This window comes from Mucor mucedo (assembly GCF_025094135.1).
Source record: "Mucor mucedo strain NRRL 3635 chromosome Unknown EV154scaffold_2, whole genome shotgun sequence".
NCBI classification, from domain to species: Eukaryota; Fungi; Mucoromycota; class Mucoromycetes; order Mucorales; family Mucoraceae; genus Mucor; species Mucor mucedo.
Genome location: NW_026252286.1, coordinates 278,286 through 298,928, shown reverse-complemented (window position 1 = coordinate 298,928; position 20,643 = coordinate 278,286). Strand labels below are relative to the sequence as shown.

General features: G+C 36.3%; 10 protein-coding genes across 10 annotated transcripts; 8 read left to right on the top strand and 2 right to left on the bottom strand.

The window, feature by feature from the left end:
* Nucleotides 1-442: 442 nt before the first annotated feature.
* EV154DRAFT_490301 (uncharacterized protein) lies at nucleotides 443-2,180 on the bottom strand. The gene is made up of 3 exons (XM_051599408.1): nucleotides 1,622-2,180; nucleotides 1,013-1,559; nucleotides 443-949 (listed from the first exon to the last, which is right to left on the bottom strand). Exons 1-3 carry the CDS (start codon nucleotides 2,099-2,101, stop codon nucleotides 693-695), a joined length of 1,284 nt encoding a protein of 427 aa, XP_051463461.1. The 5' UTR covers nucleotides 2,102-2,180; the 3' UTR covers nucleotides 443-692.
* Nucleotides 2,181-3,904: 1,724 nt separating this feature from the next.
* Nucleotides 3,905-4,381, bottom strand: EV154DRAFT_410522 (uncharacterized protein; the record flags this gene model as incomplete). Its single annotated transcript, XM_051595403.1, has 1 exon — nucleotides 3,905-4,381. A coding segment is annotated over one exon (477 nt), but the record flags the coding sequence as incomplete, so codon positions are not given.
* A 2,828-nt stretch (nucleotides 4,382-7,209) lies between these two features.
* EV154DRAFT_115294 (uncharacterized protein) lies at nucleotides 7,210-9,057 on the top strand. Its single transcript, XM_051593921.1, has 4 exons — nucleotides 7,210-8,331; nucleotides 8,406-8,482; nucleotides 8,572-8,616; nucleotides 8,682-9,057. Exons 1-4 carry the CDS (start codon nucleotides 7,586-7,588, stop codon nucleotides 8,969-8,971), a joined length of 1,158 nt encoding a protein of 385 aa, XP_051463459.1. The 5' UTR covers nucleotides 7,210-7,585; the 3' UTR covers nucleotides 8,972-9,057.
* Nucleotides 9,058-9,068: 11 nt separating this feature from the next.
* Nucleotides 9,069-11,038, top strand: EV154DRAFT_546910 (S-adenosyl-L-methionine-dependent methyltransferase). The gene is made up of 7 exons (XM_051604720.1): nucleotides 9,069-9,822; nucleotides 9,883-9,914; nucleotides 9,973-10,057; nucleotides 10,122-10,394; nucleotides 10,480-10,519; nucleotides 10,572-10,688; nucleotides 10,756-11,038. Exons 1-7 carry the CDS (start codon nucleotides 9,388-9,390, stop codon nucleotides 10,965-10,967), a joined length of 1,194 nt encoding a protein of 397 aa, XP_051463458.1. The 5' UTR covers nucleotides 9,069-9,387; the 3' UTR covers nucleotides 10,968-11,038.
* A 223-nt stretch (nucleotides 11,039-11,261) lies between these two features.
* EV154DRAFT_490296 (transmembrane amino acid transporter protein-domain-containing protein) lies at nucleotides 11,262-12,985 on the top strand. The gene is made up of 4 exons (XM_051599407.1): nucleotides 11,262-11,671; nucleotides 11,758-11,858; nucleotides 11,911-12,347; nucleotides 12,421-12,985. Exons 1-4 carry the CDS (start codon nucleotides 11,299-11,301, stop codon nucleotides 12,848-12,850), a joined length of 1,341 nt encoding a protein of 446 aa, XP_051463457.1. The 5' UTR covers nucleotides 11,262-11,298; the 3' UTR covers nucleotides 12,851-12,985.
* Nucleotides 12,986-13,023: 38 nt separating this feature from the next.
* On the top strand, nucleotides 13,024-14,726 carry EV154DRAFT_546908 (uncharacterized protein; the record flags this gene model as incomplete). Its single annotated transcript, XM_051604719.1, has 4 exons — nucleotides 13,024-13,132; nucleotides 13,467-13,481; nucleotides 14,058-14,147; nucleotides 14,185-14,726. The coding sequence occupies 4 exons, from the start codon at nucleotides 13,024-13,026 to the stop codon at nucleotides 14,724-14,726; spliced, it is 756 nt and encodes a 251-aa protein (XP_051463456.1).
* A 1,819-nt stretch (nucleotides 14,727-16,545) lies between these two features.
* Nucleotides 16,546-17,022, top strand: EV154DRAFT_535404 (uncharacterized protein; the record flags this gene model as incomplete). The annotated part of the gene is made up of 2 exons (XM_051604071.1): nucleotides 16,546-16,663; nucleotides 16,730-17,022. 2 exons carry the CDS (start codon nucleotides 16,546-16,548, stop codon nucleotides 17,020-17,022), a joined length of 411 nt encoding a protein of 136 aa, XP_051463455.1.
* A 720-nt stretch (nucleotides 17,023-17,742) lies between these two features.
* Nucleotides 17,743-18,246, top strand: EV154DRAFT_433913 (putative glycine-rich RNA-binding protein; the record flags this gene model as incomplete). The annotated part of the gene is made up of 2 exons (XM_051596748.1): nucleotides 17,743-17,917; nucleotides 17,984-18,246. Coding segments are annotated over exons 1-2 (381 nt in total), but the record flags the coding sequence as incomplete, so codon positions are not given.
* Nucleotides 18,247-18,891: 645 nt separating this feature from the next.
* On the top strand, nucleotides 18,892-19,347 carry EV154DRAFT_541294 (uncharacterized protein; the record flags this gene model as incomplete). Its single annotated transcript, XM_051604478.1, has 2 exons — nucleotides 18,892-19,009; nucleotides 19,073-19,347. 2 exons carry the CDS (start codon nucleotides 18,892-18,894, stop codon nucleotides 19,345-19,347), a joined length of 393 nt encoding a protein of 130 aa, XP_051463453.1.
* Nucleotides 19,348-20,046: 699 nt separating this feature from the next.
* Nucleotides 20,047-20,628, top strand: EV154DRAFT_546905 (uncharacterized protein). The gene is made up of 2 exons (XM_051604718.1): nucleotides 20,047-20,190; nucleotides 20,298-20,628. The coding sequence occupies exons 1-2, from the start codon at nucleotides 20,073-20,075 to the stop codon at nucleotides 20,498-20,500; spliced, it is 321 nt and encodes a 106-aa protein (XP_051463452.1). The 5' UTR covers nucleotides 20,047-20,072; the 3' UTR covers nucleotides 20,501-20,628.
* The last annotated feature ends 15 nt before the right edge of the window (nucleotides 20,629-20,643 follow it).

Sequence of the window (20,643 nt, the reverse complement as noted above, 5' to 3'; positions counted from 1 at the left end):
ACTTATACGTTATGACCCATTCTCATAAGTAAGAATTACGCATTGGCAAACTAAGCGGGAAAAAGTATGATACTTTAAGGATGGACACACAATCATCTGCATGAATTCTGTGTTCAAGGGCACATCAGAAACGTGGAATACGGGCAATATGAACAAAGGGACGAGTTTACACACGTGATTTACATGTGGTGAACATAAAGGGATCATGATATTACTGTCTTTTACCAATACGGGTTGTCATGGCGACGGGAAAACCCCCTTTGCGTACACGGTTAAACCTGACTTCTGAACCAAGTATTTCCCCTCCTATTTTTTTCTTTTAGATTTGATGCGTGGCAATTGCACTTTTGTTAATGGACATAGATATGAATATAGGTTGCTAAAGCTATGTCGCTGACACATGAAATATCATTGCAAATGAATTACAATAATTATTTTTTATGTAAGGATAAAAAAAAAAAAAATAGAGTGTTGGGTCAAATTCCAGTCTGATCCAGTATTTACAGTGGAAATGTGGTGGAGGAGGAGGTGGTGGAGGGGGTGGAGGTATATATATATAAAAAAACCAAATAATAAAGAGAACAAACCAAAAAAGAAAAAAAAAAAAGGAAAAAAAAAGAGACTAGGAGGGTTGGGAGAGAAAGAGAGAGAGAAAAAGTCAAGAGAAAGGCCTGCAATCTTTAAACTAACTGCTATGGAGGAGGGGAAAGACGAGGAGGACTTGCAGGTTGTTTTTTACCCTTCAGCATGTTTTTAAGAGCACGTAAAGCAAAGACAGTTAATCCAATACCAATCCAATCTTCATCATGAAGGTCACGAAGATCACCTACAGTCATGATATCCTGATCCTTTAACTTGTTTGCCCATTCTTGAGCCTTATCAATATTTCGGTGACTTGCAATTGCACAATCTCTAACAAATAATTCGATATCTGTATCATCAGCATACTCTATAGAAAGTAAACTGTGTTAACAAGATTAATTATCCCAAGCTAGATTATTTAGATCTTTACCCTCGAGGATTCTAGAAACAAGGGCTTCACGAGTGAGAGAAGCGGTCAAGGGGGGAGAAGGAGAATCATATTCCGGCTTCTTAGTAGGTTCACTTTTCACGCTGGTATTACTTGAGCTGACAGGAGTATCTACAGTAGCCATGGATCTTAAAAGACGCGAGGTATCAATCTTGAGTTCGTTTTCAAATCTGGGGTTTTTCCCTAACACTTCAAGTTGTTCGGTTGTTAATTGTTGGGTTTCTTTAATCTCACGCAAACTGCGGACAGCGTCCCGATATCTATTTTCTGCAGTTCGGGCACGGCACTCATATCCGTCACACTTGGATTCTACCTCCAACACATGTTCTGCAGCACGTTCCAAATCTTCTCTGGTCTTTTCAAGTTCAGACCGAATATCGCTTTCTCTTCTCCAGACTGAATCCTTGGAATCATCATCTTGATCGTTCTCACTGGAATTATTGTTGGGTTTTTCAATATCTCGCAAAATGCGGTTGATTTCTTTGGTGATGTGATGTTGATATCTGTCTGGTAAGACCTGTTCTTCAATCTTGTATGTTTATAAAAAGAAAGAGGTTAGCTTTATATAGATTAATGTCGTACAAAATTTACCATTTCACGAACTACTTGTTCAGCGGTATCCGTCTCCACATTGAAATCAAACTTGACAGAAAGTTTATCCATGCCTTTGAAGACGACTTGCAAGGTGAGATGAACCTGAGCAGGATCAGCGGCCAAGAGGACGACATCGGGTTCGACAGCAAGAAAGGTATGCTCGAGGATATCCTGAGCAGACATACGCTCATCTTCATCGCCCAAACAATTATCAATGATATGACGGACTTCTTCACTGGTGACTTCAGATAGACTAGCAGGTTTTACACCAGCGGATACTTTCTTGTAGATTTGAGCAGCGTTTTTACACTCACCATAGGGATAATCACCTGTAACCATTTCCAAAAGGCACATACCGAAGGCATAGATATCGACCTTTTCATTGTAACCTTGTTCCTCGTACATCTCAGGTGCCATGAATTCTGGGGTCCCGATGATGGTGTACTTCTTACCCATTTTCATTTCTGCGGTACCCATATCACCAATCTTGACCTCACCGTGGGCACCATTGATAAAGATATTATCGCACTTGATATCACGATGAATGATGGGAGGATTGTAGGCATGTAAATAAGCAAGTCCTTTCAGGATCTGTCTGGACCACCGTTTCACAATCTTAATGTTGGGCAGACTTAATTTGCGAATGTACTCTCGAAGTGTACCCGAAGTCATCAATTCAGTCACAAAGACGAATTCGTTCTTTTGATACCAGGCGTCGTGAAAAGCAATAATGTTGGGATGGCGTACCGATTTAAGAATCTCGATTTCGTGTTCCATTTCCTTATTGTCAATAGATTTTGTAGCTTGCATGGTGTTCCATGCCACTTCGTAACCTTCTTCTCGATCGATGGCTTTATATACTACTTTGTAAGCGCCTTTTCCTAAAAGAGTGTTCAAGCGAACATAACGTTCATTAGGTGAGACTTCAACTACTTTCTCCGTATCATGAGAACGGGATTGATCAATGATTTCATTGACAAGTGTCATGCCGCCTGTCCTACGAGGCTGTGGTTGTTGTGCTGTTGCTGTTGTTGGCTGTTGTTGTTGTTGTTGCATGGACTGATACAGACTTTCATCAGATTCATTGTGGTAACCTTGCGACGGGTCTAAAGGGTCGTCTTCAAAATTGACAGCTTCGTCTTGAAATGTGACAGATGGAGAACCTGACATTGTAATTTAAAAGAGGGGATTAAGGAGTGGGGTTGGTTATAAGAAATACAAAAAAGAGTAAAAAGAAAAAGAGAAAAAAAAAGAGACAGGTGAGCCTTAGAGGGTTAGTTGAACAGAACCACACTATTTTTTTAATGCTAGTTTTTTTTTTTTTTTGTTTCTTTTTTTTTCTTTTTGCTCTTTTGTTTGTCGATAAAAAAAGGTTGAAAGAAGAAAAAAAAAAAAAAAAAAAAAAAAAAAAATGAAGAGAAACAAATAGCTACGTCATGTTCACAAGTCACTTTTGGGCCCCACACTTCGGTACTCCAATGTTATTTGTGTGTCAAAATGTGGCGCTCCCAAGGTTCAATTGAAAAGGGATGACCCTTGAATATCTGGTTCTATAGTATAAGGTTTTCTATTTAAAGCAATTAATTAGTGATTAATTAAACAAAAAAACAAAAAAAAACTCTTCATACTAAGACTTACTCTCCTACAGGAAGGGACAGCATGCTTCATACAAGATTTTTATTTATAACTGATCGCATTCAAGAGTAATTATAGCAGCTAATTGTTGCCTTTAAATCACTTCCAATTGGAATCTGTGCGAGACTATTGTCTAGATAATGTCAACATATTTCTACATTTTTAGTTAGATCGACTAATTATTCTCCGTGGGCTCAATCAATGGATGCAGCGAACATATCTAATGGATCCACTACAATTCATAGTATGTTGCCGGTATTGCGTTCTAAATTCGAGCGACGACTTATACAATAAGGCGGGGACATAATGGCCTAGACAAAAAAAAAAGATTACGTCTAGCAATGGGATCGTATAGTTCAACCCCCGTTAAATTATTTTATTTTATTCTCAAGAAAAAGGATTTTACACCTCAAGTATAGATTTCTTACGGTGCGTCCACCTTAATTAGTCGATTCCTTGTGAGAAGGAACAAAAGTTCAAGTTGAAATTCTTTATGCAACAATGTCTCCGGTGCACTGCTATTGCTGATAGACATCTTGTTCAGAGCAGTTCCCTTCGAGAATCCCATGATTTATTTTCGAAAATAAGACAATAAACCATTTTAACTTCAAACTATAACTCATACTTATTAATTTTTGATATCAATCAAGCTTTTTTAAATTTTTTGCCAATTCGAAGACCACTCGACGTTAATGTTTCTGGCACAATATCATCCTTCCCTTCTTCATCCCAATAATTGTCCAGCCAGCTTGAGTCTCCAACATCATCGCAACCAACGGATGAAATTAAAGCGCCTTGTACATCCTTAACAACTTCCTTCGCAATCCAAGCAGAATAAATGGCAGGTAGGACTGTTGAACCAAAGCCAGAAATATCATTCGAGATGTGGGTTTTCCTTGATTTATTATCTTTTTTCAACAACAAATTATTCAACATGTCTTTCAGGCACTTGGGTAATTTTTTGCAACCTTCCTCCAGCCTTTTGGTTCCTTGGTTCCCATCGTAAAGTCCTCCGACTTCAGAAGCGCCATACTCAATGGTTTCATCGTGGCCAACTCGATTTTCGCAGAAAATCATATCGAACCGATGTCCCATCTTCTTCCTTTCCCGCAATTGTACACCATGATTGTTTGTGAGCTAGATGACAGAAGCACATTTTTTGTTCCTGCAATGATCACTAAGGCCATAATATCATGTTTAGTAAGCTTACATGCGTATTTTTCTCTTTTTAGTTGAGAATAGTTAATGCTAATAGGATAGATAACTTACACTATAGTCCAGGAGCGTTTTATAAATGCTTCTAAAGTTGGTGCCGATGTAGAGGCCATCTGTCATAGCATGTCCTCCGCGACAATTTCTAAAAATAATAGCCGTAGCCAAAGTATTAACAATACCCTGCAAAGACTAAATTGCGTCTATTTCATTTATAAGAGAAATAAGTGATATTGAAGCGTTTTCCTGAAAGACATCAAAAGTCGTTATTATAACTAACCTTTTTATGGCACTTAATCTTTCTTTTCTTAAACAGAGTGCTGTTATACATAATTAGATATAAGTTTGAAAATAAAAAGAAAAGGGAAGAAAAAAGTGTGTGAACGAGTTTATTTTAATGACTGATAAACAAGGGCCGAATTATGTATTATAATGAGTAAAGACTCAAAAATTGGCGTAGATATCCTTTTAATGAGAGTTAAGGCTTCCCAAAACAAACAATATAAGTTATAAGATATATTCATCAATCATATTTAAGAACTTTATCAAAAAAAAAAAAGCGATGGTTATAGTACAATTTGAGTGGACAGGCGATAGTTGTATGTACTATTTATGTTACCTAGTCAATTTCAGTTTAGGCGATATGGCATGTGAATCGACGTGTAGACCATCGCGTGATTCTAAAAAATACGTTTATTTGAAAAAAAATACGTTTGAAAAAAATACGGAGTTCTAGACATTTCCGGAGCAAGGTGTAAAGATAGATTCGTGTACTGATTTGACTTTATCTTTTTCGTTGGTATTACATTGAGCACTTCGGTTTTTAAAGTTCCTCAGCATTTCCTTGACATATGACTCGCCTAATATCTTCATGTTTTTCACTGAAGGTTCGACTACCAATCCTTGGTCAATGGCGGTTCTTAAAGCGGTTTCATATTTCCATGCAGAAATAGTCTGTTCCTCAAAGTAATTACTAAATATTTCACAGATCTTATCGCTGTCTTCCTCAAGATTTAAGGTAACTTTATCAGGCATTGTTGAAATAACTTTTTTATATGAAATCGCAAGAAGAGACTTCTTAAAAAAAAGGGGCAGAGTTGCGAAAACATAATCCGCGAGACGTCGCGCTTTCACACTAAATTTTTTCTGTTTGCTTAAATCTCCTTCATCATAAAACCTTTTTTTTTTCTTTACTACTACTGCTTGGAACTTGAATTAATTGATATACCGTTTCTGGTTACTGTTGATATGAAAGAGGTACTGTATGGTTTAAAGTATTATTTCCAAATGTTTTAATTAATTATCTAAACATCTTCGTCTTGAACCCTCAGATTCCAGGTACTTGCTCCTGATAGCATATAATTGTGTAATAAAGTGAGCATGAAGACATAACCAGTTAGAGAAGTATGTCTATTAATACTTTTCTCATGCTCAATTTATCATATCAAAGGCTGAATGCTACAATGTTTTTCAATTATCATATTTATAATAACTGTGTTGCTGTTTAATCTTTGTTTTGTTCTTAATTATAACGAGGTCATAAAGCGAAGAGTTTAAAAACTTGGCCGAAAACTTTATTTGACTAATACATATGTATCATATAATGCATAAGGAAGTGATAGAAAAAAAAAAAGCCTTATAAAATTCTGGCATACTTTATACGACCAGGCGCTCATTAATATGTTACCAAATTATCAAAAGATCTACATGATGTATAATGACAATCATCAAGGATAGTGTTTGGTGACAATTTGTTTATATACATAGATATTTTATGCTGCCAAATTTAGTTCTTTAATCAGCTAGTTTATTCCCTTCTTATCTTTCTTCCTCCGAAGTCTATGACCATGTAAGACTTGAGGGCTTATCCTGTGATTTAAGATTCATTTTCATTCATCACGTTATTGGTATGGGGAATGTCCACGGCGAAAAATTTGTGATATTGACCTCAATTCAAATTTTATAACTTTTTGTAGTCATTCTGACAGTGATTGATCCTTATTTACCACTCTATTTTTACAGAAGTAAAAACTCGAGATTACTGCTGTGCTTTACGTTCGTTAAGAAGAAGGGATATCTGGCCAGAGGCCCAATTATAAAAAAGTTAATGGATAGACCTTTTTACTTTCTTTCTCCAGCAAAACGCTTATTGAATAGTGTATGCTCCTGAATATCAGAGTAGGTGTTTATGTCCTATCTATGAGTCTCGCTCCGGTAAAAAAACACACGCAATTTCTCCTCCCTGGAGCAAGCAAAAGTTTTGGCTTAGATGGAAAGGAAATCTACCGCAGGGCCATTGTACCTTAATTAAGGGCCTTGTTGATTTCATCAATAGCCTAGTGGAGGGATATAGTTTTATCATCAGTCATGGGTCATTGTATGGTGGTTAGGACCACGACTGAATCTTCGGTGTTTGCTTGATTTTAAAATTAAAGAAAAATGTGTTGGGTTATAGGAAGAGAGTTCTCCCAGGAAATATGATAATCTATTTTGTGTGTAACCTTACCTTTTAAATAAACTTTTGAAAGTTCTTTCGTTCTCCCCCTTATTTTGCATTCTTTACTCATTACCAGCTATTTTTGTTTGTGGTTTTAACACGTGTATATTCTATCATAAATATACTTTACATATTTTTAGTTAGATCGAGATTTATCTTTTTTCGTTCGCCATTCTTTGCGCTTTAAATTGTGTGCATGGCAACGCGATAAACCTGTTCTTCTTTAATTCACAAACCTGTCAATCATGGTGAATACACAATGCATCAATCTCAGGGCTATTACTTTTAATTGTAGAAAACAAAAACAGCATGTAGAAAATTAAATCGAAAAATCATTTAAATTAAAGTTCCTTATTAAAACGAAGGACAGAAGGAGAGTGAAAACTCCTCTTTCAATTAGCCAGATGAAAGACATAGTTTCAAATGCCTTTGTCTATGTAGAGAAGGGGATGCATGGGAGGGATTCAAGTCACACACTATGTACCAAAACGCAAAAAGGGACACACACACACACACACAAATATTTGTGCCCTCCCCTCTCCCTCTCTTGTCTTTTTTTTTATGGTTGCTCAAAACCGTAGCTCTTCTATGCCTCAAAACAACCTTCTTTTTTACACATGATAACCATCGTACTTGAGCCAGATACTTCGAGTATTCACAACTTTAGTCATGGCACTGTATTACCAAACGAAAGCTTTCAAATGACAGGCATGGTAGAAATTCAAGCAATCCGTCCTGTTCACATAAAACGTTTGCACATTGGTTTTCATGGCAGAGTTCAGACTGTTTTATCCACCACTGACTTACATGATAGTTTAACCATGGGCGATGAAGTACCCATGGACCGATGGAATACGAATATGCCGACAAAGTTTATGGATAAATTAACCCGAGGTGTACTTGGCCAAACGCAAGTTCATTATACACTCGTGGACGAAAGTGTGGTTATACTTGAATCGCAATGTCTTCCCATGGGTAAAACTCGACTGCCATTCAGCTTAAATATTAAGAATATTCATTGTTTACCACCGTCACTGTTCTTACCGCACCATGTGATTCGATATACCCTTTGGGCCTCCCTCAAATTAGAAAAGCTAAAATTATCCTTGACCAAAACCAAATACAAGACCGAAATGCCCATCATCATGTACAATCATACGTATCCCAGCCTTAATTTATTGGATCTGTCTCGCATACGGTATCGGGGCAGCCGTAAAGATTGTTTGATGTATGAAATTAGTATGCCTAAATTTACATGTTTACAATCCACACGGCATCCATTTACATGCCAATTTAATTTAATACGTCGAGATACGTTGATTGAGTCCATCGAGTTTTATTTAGAACAAACTGAATTATACCCGTAAGTTTTTTTTTATTTTATTTTTTGCCTCTTATGGGAAACACGCAAAAAACTGATTTTTTGTACCACATTAGGATTCGTGCGGGTAATTATAATACAATGTATCAGGTCCATGAGGATACCTTAATTGCAAGACATCGCAAGTTTTCACGTACAGTAGTCTAAAGAGTTTCTATTTATTATTATTTTGTAAAACCAAAATGTTAAAACAAGCTTAATTTTTATATTTCAAAAATTAAGGTACAAAACATGATATGCATACTTACGAAAATGGAAAAGAACTGGGTAAAAAAAAAAAAAATCATGATTTTTGTTATTGTTACTAAAATAAAAAACGCCTCCTTCCATAGAATTATCACTTTCATTCAATTTACCACATATCTCACCATATATTGATACCAGTACACTGAAAATCCGTCATCAGTTACAAGTGCTGATTCGATTTAACAATAAAAAGGAGAAACAAATGTCACTTAGTTTTCCATTAACTATTGGTACAGTGCCTATGGAAGTCATGGTGACGACTGTACAACCTTCGCCTAACCAATGGCTTGCACCTGTTGTCCATGACGAATTACCCACGTATTTAGATGTTTTAACTGAAGGCCATCCTCCTTCGCCATTTCTGGAGGACATTTAAAATATTTTGTGTTACCTTTATTACCTTTATAAACCATGCTTTTGTGTATTATAAACTAAGCAGTAACGACAGAAAAAGAGAAGGGCTGGGGGGAGGGGTGTAGGGGAATGGGGCGAACATATTTAGAAGTTCTGGTCTTTTTGTTTCTGTAATGTTGTACGAAACAACGAGGTTGTAAAAAAAAGAAGAAATCCTACCTGGCTCCGCTTAGAAAAAAGCAATCAATTGGTCGTTAATTTGTTTGTTGATATTTGTTCAAAAAAAAAAATGTTCTCGGTGGAGTTTGTGTGTATTCCATCATTCTTTTTCTTTCTTTTTTTATTTCTTCTTTTTGTAATATAATAATAATAATAATAAAAAAAAAAAAAAAAAACTTGTATAAAAAAAACATAATATAGAAAATAAATTATACATATATGGGTGCAGTTAATTCTAAGAAAAAAGAAGTCAAGGCCTATGCCAGTAAATACAGTAATTCTTTAATGCAATATAGTTCATCTACTACTTCATCCCAGCAACAACAACAAACAACATCTTCTACCTCACATAAAAAAGTAACTGAAACCAATGATAGCTTAAAAACAAAGACATCGATTTATTCTACGGATAGTGCAACCACGCCAACTTCAAATACGACAGCCAATAGTAGTAAAAACACCAGTGTCAATCAAAAAAGCGTTGCTCCTCCCATTCCTTCATCCACTAACACCACTACCACCACCTCCACCCCTAATTCCACCTCTGAGCCACGTCCCTTTTTTTCAGAAACAAATTCCGTGCTTCAAAATGCACATCAATCCAATAGTTTCTATTTACCAAAGGATTGGGATTTGAAGGAATATCAATACAATGTATGTGGTTATTATACACGAAAAAAAGAAAAAGTAGGCTAAAATATATATCTCGTTTAGCTTCATTTCGCGCTAAAGAGTTTATTCGGAGGGTAAGTTTTAACATATAAATCGGGGAAAAATATATCTAAAAGGCAAAAATTATAATAGAAATGTAACACCAAGTGTAACACCAAGACTAAAGAAAGGCGCTCGTGTGGTTCAAATGGGTACATGCTCAGGCCCATGGATAATGGTACCCTTTTTTATTTTAAACCAAGCATAGCCAAATGGATGATCTCATTATTATTATATTTTAGGATATGGCCACTCAATATCCCGAGTGTCACTTCACAGCAGTCGAGGTGATACCCAATAGTTTACAAGCTTTACCTTCCTTACCAAACATCAGCTTTCAACGCGATCAATTGTTCACACAGGGCTTAGATTTTCCCGATGAATCGATTGACTATGTTCATTTAAGAAGTATGGGCTTGAGTATCAATGCAGAGAAATGGCCTCTTTTGTATGCCGAACTTCGACGAATCTTAAAACCTGATGGAGTTGTCAGATTGGAAGAAATACATCACGCCGTAAGTCTCTTTATCTTTTTATCTATCTAACGAAAAAAAAAAGTTGACACATATCTCTTTATCTTTTTGTTGTTATTGTTATTAGCCTGCAGGCACAGTCATGATTGAATCGTTTATTGAAACACGTAAATAATCTACATATCTTGTACCATTACCTATCTAACTTTGATAGATTAGTACGTCAAATCTTGGCCGATCATAATCAAGATTACGATATCGCACCCAAACACGGAGCCATCTTGCAAGAAAATGGATTTCAAGTGTTGGAGTCTAAAAAAAAGACAGTCGTTTATGGTAAAAGGAAATGCCACACAACCTTAAGTAATAGAGAGACTAATTTTTTATTGTATTACGAGCGTAGGCAGTGATGATAAAGTAAGTGAAGATCTCGTCATTGTAATTCTCAATGGGTTTGAAGATTTGGGAAGTGTACTTGCACCTCGATTAGGACTCGATATTGAAGATTATAGACATCGTGTCGAAATGATTTGTGCTCAATGTGTAAAAATTAATGCTCACATGAATTGGTATTCATGGGTAGGAAAAAAAGCCTCTACTACTATCTCCAACTAAAATTTACTTTATTTATGCTTTATCATGTTTTATGCCTTTCATTAATAAAAAAAACTGTTTTGAATTTTTAATATGTACTAAAGTATTGCGTTATCGTTTCAAAATTGTGTCATAAGAGATAAGACAGGACTGTGAGGAGAAGTGTGCGTGTGTGGGGGGTACACTCATGACTCATTAGACACCCAATAGCCAATTGCCGATCATGAGCATACTAGTTCTTTAAAAGGCAACTACCTCCTTTCATGGCATATATAAAGTGAAAGGGGCGGAGGGGCGGAGGATTCCACTTCTCTCTTTTTTTTTTTCTTCTTCTCTTTTCATTCCCCACACAATGCAAACTTATGGCACACAAGTGCCGCTTACAGCACTTGAACGAGATTTATTACAAGCAGATCGACCTGGTTATGGCTCTCGCTCTAAAATATCCAGCGCATTTAATTTGGTCAATTCCACTGTAGGAGCTGGTATCATTGGCTTACCCTTTGCCATTTATTTAGCAGGATTTTGGACGGCTATTGTTCTTTCATTGTTTGTGGCTGTGATCTCTCAATTGGGTTTACACATGTTGGTTGTTTCCGGTCAACGGGTGGGCGCCTACAAATATGCCGTCCTCATGGAAAACGTCATGGGAAAGACGGGTTTTTATTTCTTAAATTTCCTCATTCTTGTCCAGGCCGCTGGTGCTTGTGTGAGTTATTTTATACGTAAGCTCACGATTTAAAAGGGATGCAACATATAATCTATAAACGGGCTCATTATTCTTTTTTTTTAAAAAAAATACAAATTGTAGTCATTGGAGACACAATTCCGGTTTTATTACAGCTTTACTTTCCCGAATACACCACGCTGACGGAAAGGTCACTTGTCATTGCATTGATTGCCGTCTTTCTTGTAAGTCACTTGATAAATATATAAACTTTATATACTAAATAAGGAATACAAGGTATTTCCATTGAATTTATCAAGGTCTATTGGTGCAGTAGCCAATTGGTCCATCTTATCCGTCTTGTGTTTACCTATTATTCTCATTACCTTACTGATCAGAGCACCTGCTTATGCAAAGTCACATGAATCGCCATTGAACTGGGAAGGACCTGATATCTTTGGTGCACTGGGGATTTTAGCCTTTGCATTTGCATGTTCTCATGTTTGCTTTAGTGTCTTTCTCAGTCTTAAAGATCAAACGATTCGTTCCTGGACCATTTCCACTACATTGGCCACCATTATGAGCTGGTCTGTCTCTATCTCCTTTGCCGTGATTGGTTATCTCAGTTTTGGTCAGGATGTCGAGCCCAACCTCTTTTTAAATTTTCCTGCCGAGGATTATGTCGTCAATATCGGCCGATTTGCGCTTGGTTTCAGCATGATTTTGACAATTCCGTAAGTGGATTATTTTAAAAGAAACTGTCAACATTATCTAATTAAAAAAAAAAAAACTACCTATTGATTACAGAATGGGATTCTACCCAACCAGAGAAGCAGTACAGAAATTACTAGGATTTGAAACGGCGACACGTCAACCGAGCCAGATGCAGCATTATTTGGTGACGATTGGGCTATTTATTATAATTACGGTATTAGGTATCAGCGTCAGATCGTTGGGTAAAGTGTATGCATTGATTGGTGGGTTTGCAGCTACCTTTTTGGCTTATATATTGCCCGCGTTTGCATGTTTGGTCACAAGAAGGTACCCGGCAGTGACGGATGATGTAAAGCAACCTTTGCTTGCAGATGATGGAAATGAGCATCGAACACCCTCCTCTTTAGTGTCACAAGAAGATCCAAGTGTACCTCCCTTTGGATTGTTGGATTGGTCTGCTTTGGTCTTGATGATTTGGGGTACCGTTGTCATGGTCTTTGCTACCTCGGGCGCATTCAAGTAATTAGAGTCACTTTCTCTTATCAACAATAAAAACATTTATTATATACCCATTCTATCGCGTGATTTGTGTCATTTCTTTTCATCTATCATGTTATAACCCCTTCATTAAAAGATGCCGATAAAAGTAAGGGTCCCCTTTTTTTTTAGAGGGTTTCAATATTTATTCTTGTTTCAATGCACTTCTTCTCAAACAGTTTGTCTCACCCCCTCTTTGGGTGTTTTCTTTATCGGTGTTCTGATACAAACAAGGAACAAGGTGTATTAAATAAAATCCGTGTATTGGGTACGACATGAAAGAAAAAAAATTTGTTGTGTTTACTTTTTTCGGCCCGAAATCATTTGATGAAGATAAAAAGGGACCAACAAAAATACATAAAATTACACTATTCATATAATGAATATTATATTAATTTTTCTAATACACAGATATATGATTTTCTCTCCTTCCAGCAAGAAAAGGGAGAAGGGCTGAGCGAAAACAAAAAAAAAAACGATGCCGGGCATTTAATAATTGCAGATCACAAAAAATTATGCTAGTTACCCCATTGTAGTATCTTTCAGATACCGTATTCTTTGTGACAAAAAAAATATTATATCTTTTTATGTGTATACAATAGGAGTGGGTAAAGTAGGTAATTTTATCATGTTACTTTCTTAAGAAGTATCTCTACCACTAGTCGAGCGCACGGTTAAGAATTTGTGTGCGCGCTTTGATGAACATCAAAGAATAGCGTGTCGCATGAAGTTTTTCTGTTAGTGGATTTAAAATAAGCAGATCAATAAGGAGTGTACAAACGCTAAAAAAATGCTGTACGTTTCCTAGTAAAAAGAAAGTTTTTCTTTATTGATTATCCCCAACAAGTTGCGTACATACTATCCTACTCATTTCTACCTACTGAAACAAACCAAAGGCAGATACAGTCCAAGCCAAAAAAAAACATAGGTCTCAAACATCTATTAAACAGGTCTCACTCTTTCGATAAGCACACTTTATTTATCTTCTATCTTCTTATATCAAAAACAAAACGAGTAGACTTTCTGTTAGAAGCCTTTCTGTGTATACAACCGATGATATTCTCTATAATACTTTTTCTGAACACGGCGAGGTCGAACACACTGATCTTAGAAAGAATTGTGAAACAGGCAGGTGTTGATAGATGTACAATCCATTGGCAAAGCTCTAATTTTATAATCTTGTTTCGAAATAGGTCGCACGAGTGGCTATGGGTTTGTTACCATGAAGACGGCAGAGGAGGCTAAAGCAGCTATGAATGCTCTAAATGGCCATGAATTAGATGGTAATGTAATCCAAGTGAATCCAGCTTCAAGTGATAGACATAGAGGTGGTGTTAGTCACGGCTTTGCCTGAGGTGGCAGTAAAAATCATAATTAATAACGGACAAGAAAGGAAGACATGGTCAAACCATATGAATAGTACTGAAATCATGGATAAATTCGAGGCGATCACTTGCCCGTGGAAATGCCTACAACTGACTATCTTTGCGACGAGGATTATTTCTGAGGCAGAAGACCTGGTTTTCGCTAAAAAAACAGTGGCTCGTCTAAACAGCCGCAATTCTACGCTTAAAACACACATGATAAGTGTGTTTTTAAATTTTGGGCATGGTGCAAGTTTTGCTCGTCTGTTGGCTGATGTGCTGTCATTGAGCAGATTAGTTTATCTGAATTATAAGAAGCTCAACAGTCTATTACAAACGAAACAATCATACTCTCTGGAGCAATTGTATTTTTCTGAAGACGATGAGAATATTCTATTCAAATCAGACAGCAATGCTCCCGATGAATTTTTTGACAACAGAATTAATAACACCATCAATGAAGGATTGAAGGAACGTATTTTAAAAAAGTATCTCTGAAGTCGCCTTTGAACCAGACGTTCTTATCATAATAATTGGGGAGAACTTGTCTTAGAAATGTCAACCTTTAAAAGAAACTCAATTCCAGCATCAACACCAGTGACAGTTACACTATTAACTGAAGTTGATTAACAATATAAATTGTACATACGGCTAAGGCCTATTTCTTTAATTAAAATCTTATGTATATATCTTATAACATGTATTCTATAATTTTTGTTTGTTATGGGAAACCCTTTTAGCTCCCATGAAAGGATTTATCTAAGATGATTCACAAATTGTTTGATTTTGTTTTTTTGACTGTGAGCTACCACTTCCAGTAGGTCAAGCCATTCTTCACTGGACCATGTCAACACCTGTTCCTGGTCTTTAAGTGATGAATAAAGAGAAGCACGTTGAAACTATCGATGATTTTAGCAAAAAGAAGAACAATACTATTCAATTTTTAAACTTTACTCTGACGCTAGCAGTATGTATACCTATTCTAGTTTATTATGTATTTTCAGATACAGATTTAATTCAATTTTAACTTCCCATTTCTTATATATAAGAATTCATTGGAAGAATTCCATGTCTGTTCTGGATGCCTCAAAAGATGAGCAGAATTCTAAAATGAAAGATCTTAGATCTAACCCAATAACATGTCTTTCTCATCTTTACTTAATCATGTATTCCCGCAGATTGTCTGGCCCAATGAAAGTAAGCATATGGTGCAAATTGCCGATAACGGGCCTAAATCACCGGTGTATACTCCACGAGTTTGAACAGCCCGTGAAAGTTCGTACAAGTATCATGTTAAAAAATATAACGCTGTTGAGGATATTGAAGATTATATTAATAAAAATAATTGTCACATCACATTGATTAGATGGGCCAATCATATAGAATATATTTTGGGTTATGCATAATTTCCACTTGTTCTTACCATAAACCGCTGAAGGCAGTTTACAGGGTGAAACCTCATACAAAGCATCCAATAACTCTGCCGGAGAGAGATTGAAATGGAAGCGCGCTGAGGTTAATAATTTGTAATCCACTGTTTCATTATTCTTCTTATCAAAGAACTCATATAATAAAGGTAGAAAATGGCAAAAGAAAAAACAAATCCACAAAAGAGTCGATCAATGTTTGTGTCACAAGTGGGTTTATAAGTGACCTAACAGCTATGTTTGTTCTGATGTTAGTATACTGACAAAAAAAAAAGGAGACCACAATAAGTAAACAAAAGAGACCTTTGTCTGCTTTGACCGACGGTGTGTAACAGTAAATCAAAAGGCGTCTCACTTTAATTGCTAAATGGTTGGGTTTGTTCGGTGTTGCATCATCACATCAGTAGAGATTTTTGTTGAAGAATGTATCTCAACGTAAAATGACGATGTAATAAATGAAGCTCCAGAGGCAAAGCACCATGAAAGAATGCAGTTACTAAACAGAAAGCGACTGTCCTTTTCTCGAATTTCGGAAAGTCATTAAGGGGGGACGCACGGATGGGCATTTTTACGCTATGATGGATACTAGAGTGACGCGTCAAAAAAACAAAAGAGTAGATCATTAAGGAGTGAGACGACATTAATTAAGGTACGCCGTCGGCAGTGATTAAAAAAAGAAGGATAATACAACCCCACCCCCACCAGTAGATGCATGGATAACATGTATTACTCCTGATTTCATAGAAATAACAAGTATTCGTTTTAAAAACAAACAAACAAAAGAGGATGTAATCAAAGTAGAAACGTAACGAGAAAAAATCATCTATAAAATAACAAACCTATCTCGATTGTTTTCTCCTATCTTCCCTTATTTTTAAAATAAAAAAAAAATGAGTAGACTTTTTGTTGGAGGACTTGCTTGGAGTACAGTGGATGATTCTCTCCGTGCGGTATTCGAGGAACACGGTAACGTTGAAGAGTGTGTCATTGTCAAAGATCGTGAAACAGGCAAGTTGTTTAATAACAAATACTCGCGCTTTTTTTTCAAAAATATTAAACATGTTGTCTTTATAGGTCGTTCGCGTGGTTTTGGCTTTGTTACATTTAGCACCGCAGAAGAAGCCAAAGCAGCTAAAGATGCTTTGAATGAAAAAGAACTTGATGGTCGTACAATCAAAGTAGATTCAGCCAGTGCTCCAAGTGCTGGGCGTGGTGGCGGCGGTGGAGGTGGCTATGGTGGTGGCGGAGGAGGCTACGGTGGTGGAGGAAGTCGCGGTGGCTATGGCAGTGGTAGAGGTGGAGGTGGCTTTGGCGGTGGAGGTGGAGGTTACAGTGGTGGCGGTAACGATCACAACTCTGGATATTAAAAAAAAAAAAAACTTGTATATAAATTACCTTTTTCCCCCTTCTTTCTATTTGATTAAAAAATAAATATTTGCAACGTTAAATATTTTTCTGCATGAAAAGAAATTTCTGATAAAACTGTCACGAATAGCAACTACTGAAATGTAAACGTCACATTTTTCCCTTTACTCACAACTGGACTTCATACAATCCATTTTGTTATTCTTCTTTTTTGTCCCTTTATAAATACTTGCAAAAGTATAGTTTTCTTATTTTTCTTCTTCTTTTTTTCTTTATTCCGTTTTTTCAATTAACCAACAATACACTTTTGGTAGGTTTTCTATTAGTTTACTGCTCATTATATTTCTTAAGAAATAATTGTAGTTGGTTTTTTTTTTTATTGTTTTAAATAAAGTCACATTTCAAAAGTCATTAGGGGGATAGGGCGCACGGATGAACACTTTTGCGCTATGATGGATACTAGTGTGACACGTCAAAAAAAAAAAAAAAAAAAAAAAAAAGAGAGTAGATCATTAAGGAGTGAGACGACATTAATTAAGGTACGCCGTCGGCAGTGATTAAAAAAAGAAGGATTATACAACCCCACCCCCACCAGTAAAGATGCATAGAATAACATGTATTACTCCTGATTTTATAGAAGCAACAAGTATTCATTTTAAAAACAAACAAACAAAAGATGATGCAATCAAAGTAGAAACGTAACGAGAAAAAAAAACATCTATAAAATAACAAACCCATCCTGATAGTTTTCTTTTACCTTCCCTAATTTTTTAAAAAAAATGAGTAAGCTTTTTGTTGGAGGACTTTCTTGGAATACAAATGATGATACCCTCCGTTCGGCTTTCGAGCAATACGGCCAAGTTGAAGACAGTGTCGTTCTCAGAGATCGTGATACAGGCAAGTTGTTCACTAACAAATACTCGCGTTTTTTTTAAAAAAATATTAAACATGTTGTTTTTATAGGTCGTTCGCGTGGTTTTGGCTTTGTTACATTTAGCACCGCAGAAGAAGCCAAAGCAGCTATAGATGGTATGAATGATCAAGAACTCGATGGTCGTAGAATCAGAGTAGATTCAGCTGGCGAACGTGGTGGCAGTGGAGGAGGTGGAGGTGGTGGCTATGGTGGTGGTGGCGGAGGAGGAGGCTACGGTGGTGGAGGAAGTCGCGGTGGCTATGGCAGTGGTGGTGGTGGCTATGGCGGTGGTGGTGGTTACGGTGGTGGTGGTGATGACCACAACTCTGGATATTAACAAAAAAAACTTGTATATAAATTACCTTTTCCCCCCTTCTTTCTATTTGATTAAAAAAAAAAATATTTGCAACGTTAAATATTTTATTCTGCATGAAAAGGAATTTCTGATAAAACTGTCACGAATAGCAACTACTGAAATGTAAACGGCACATTTTTCCCTTTACTCACAATTGGACTTCATACAATCCATTTTGTTGCTCATTATATTTCTTAACAAATAATTGTAGCTGGTTTTTTTTATTGTTTTTAAATAAAATCACATTTCAAAAGTCATTAGGTGGATAGGACGCACGGATGAGCACCTTTGCGCTATGATGGATACTAGAGTGACGCGTTAAAAAAAAAGAGTAGATCATTAAGGAGTGGGACGACATTAATTAAGGTACGCCGTCGGCAGTGATTAAAAAGGGTTATACGACCCCACCCCCACCCACCAGTAAAGATGCATAGAATAACATGTATTACTCCTGATTTTATAGAAATAACAAGTATACATTTAAAAAACAAATAAAAGATGATGTAATCAAAGTAGAAACGTAACGAGAAAGAAAAAATCTATAAAATAACAAACCCATCTCGATAGTTTTCTCTTTTCTTCCCTAATTTTTTTTAAAAAAAAATGAGTAAACTTTATGTTGGAGGACTTTCTTGGAATACAAATGATGATACCCTCCGTGATGCTTTTTCTCAATACGGCCAAGTTGAAGACAGTGTCGTTCTCAGAGATCGTGAAACAGGCAAGTTGTTTACTAACAAATACTCGCGTTTTTTTAAAAATATTAAACCTGTTGTCTTTATAGGTCGTTCGCGTGGTTTTGGCTTTGTTACATTTAGCAGCGCAGAAGAAGCTAAAGCAGCCACAGATGCTATGAATGATCAAGAACTCGATGGTCGTAGAATCAAAGTACATTCAGCTAACGAACGTGGTGGCAGTGGAGGAGGCGGAGGTGGTGGCTATGGTGGCGGAGGAGGAGGCTACAGTGGTGGAGGAAGTCGCGGTGGCTATGGCAGTGGTGGTGGTTACGGTGGTGGTGGTTACGGTGGTGGTGGTGATAACCACAACTCTGGATATTAACAAAAAAAACTTGTATATAAATTACCTTTTCCCCCCTTCTTTCTATTTGATTAAAAAAAATATTTGCAACGTTAAATATTTTATTCTGCATGAAAAGAAATTTCTGATAAAACTGTCACGAATAGTAGCTACTAATAGAGTTAAAACCACGCTAACAATAGAAGAGACTAAAAAAAAAGCTATGACGGAGTCTTTTGTAGATGATCTGTTAAAGTAGATAAATATATTATAAGAAAAGAGTTCTATTATTGATATTTTTTAAAAATAAGGGGGTAAGATGCAGATCGTGTTTACGCCCAACAAAGTAAAAAAATAATAACAAGTATACAAGATTTGAGCATTTTACTGCGGTTGTTACTCTGTTTCTGACACTCAATTATTTAGACTCCATACGAAAATGACGTACTTGCTTTTTATAAGAGAAGGTTATCCTGAATGGAACATGAATATACCGAAAAAGGCAGCGAAATGTTATTTCTAATGTTGCAAATAAATAAAAGAAAATCCTCCTTTTTTCCCACTTGCCTTTGTAGTGAATCAATTAATCTTTATAATTTTTTATTTTTATTTTTTAAAAAAAAAGAAGAAAAGTGATGATGCAACTTTTTTTTTTTAATTTTTTGAATGTGTTTTTTTTTCTTATAAAAAAGAAATAATGTATTCTTTCTTTTTTTCTCTTTTTTCATTATTTTTAAACTACTTTTTAAAAAAAAACTATTTTAAAAATGTCTAAACTCTTTGTCGGCGGTCTCTCTTGGAACACTACAGATGATTCTCTCTATGATCACTTCTCCAAGTATGGTCAAGTCACCGAAGCCAATGTTATCAAGGATCGTGAAACTGGTAAGTTAAAAGACCGATTTATGGGTTTGGGCCCGTGTTGCGTAATGGAGGTGGCCCAGCTTGTCATCATTTTTGATTATTTGATTAATTTTTTTTTTTGTTCTAAGGTCGCTCTCGTGGTTTCGGCTTCGTTAACTTCAGCACCCCTGAAGAGGCTAGCGCTGCTGCTGAGGCCTGTAACGGTACTGAATTCGATGGTCGTTCTATCAAGGTAGATGTTGCTGCTGAGCGTACTGAACGTCCCGCTGGTGGACGTGGTGGTTACAACGGTGGTGGAGGTGGTGGTTACCGTAACAACGACAACTATTAAGTTGTTTCTGGTTGCCCCATACTAAAAAAAAAAAGCACACACACACACACACAAAAAGGAATCTATCTGCTGTATTAAAAAAACCTATTTTCATATATAAATAAATCGCATTCTCTCTCACTGTAAAAAAACGACTTTTTTTC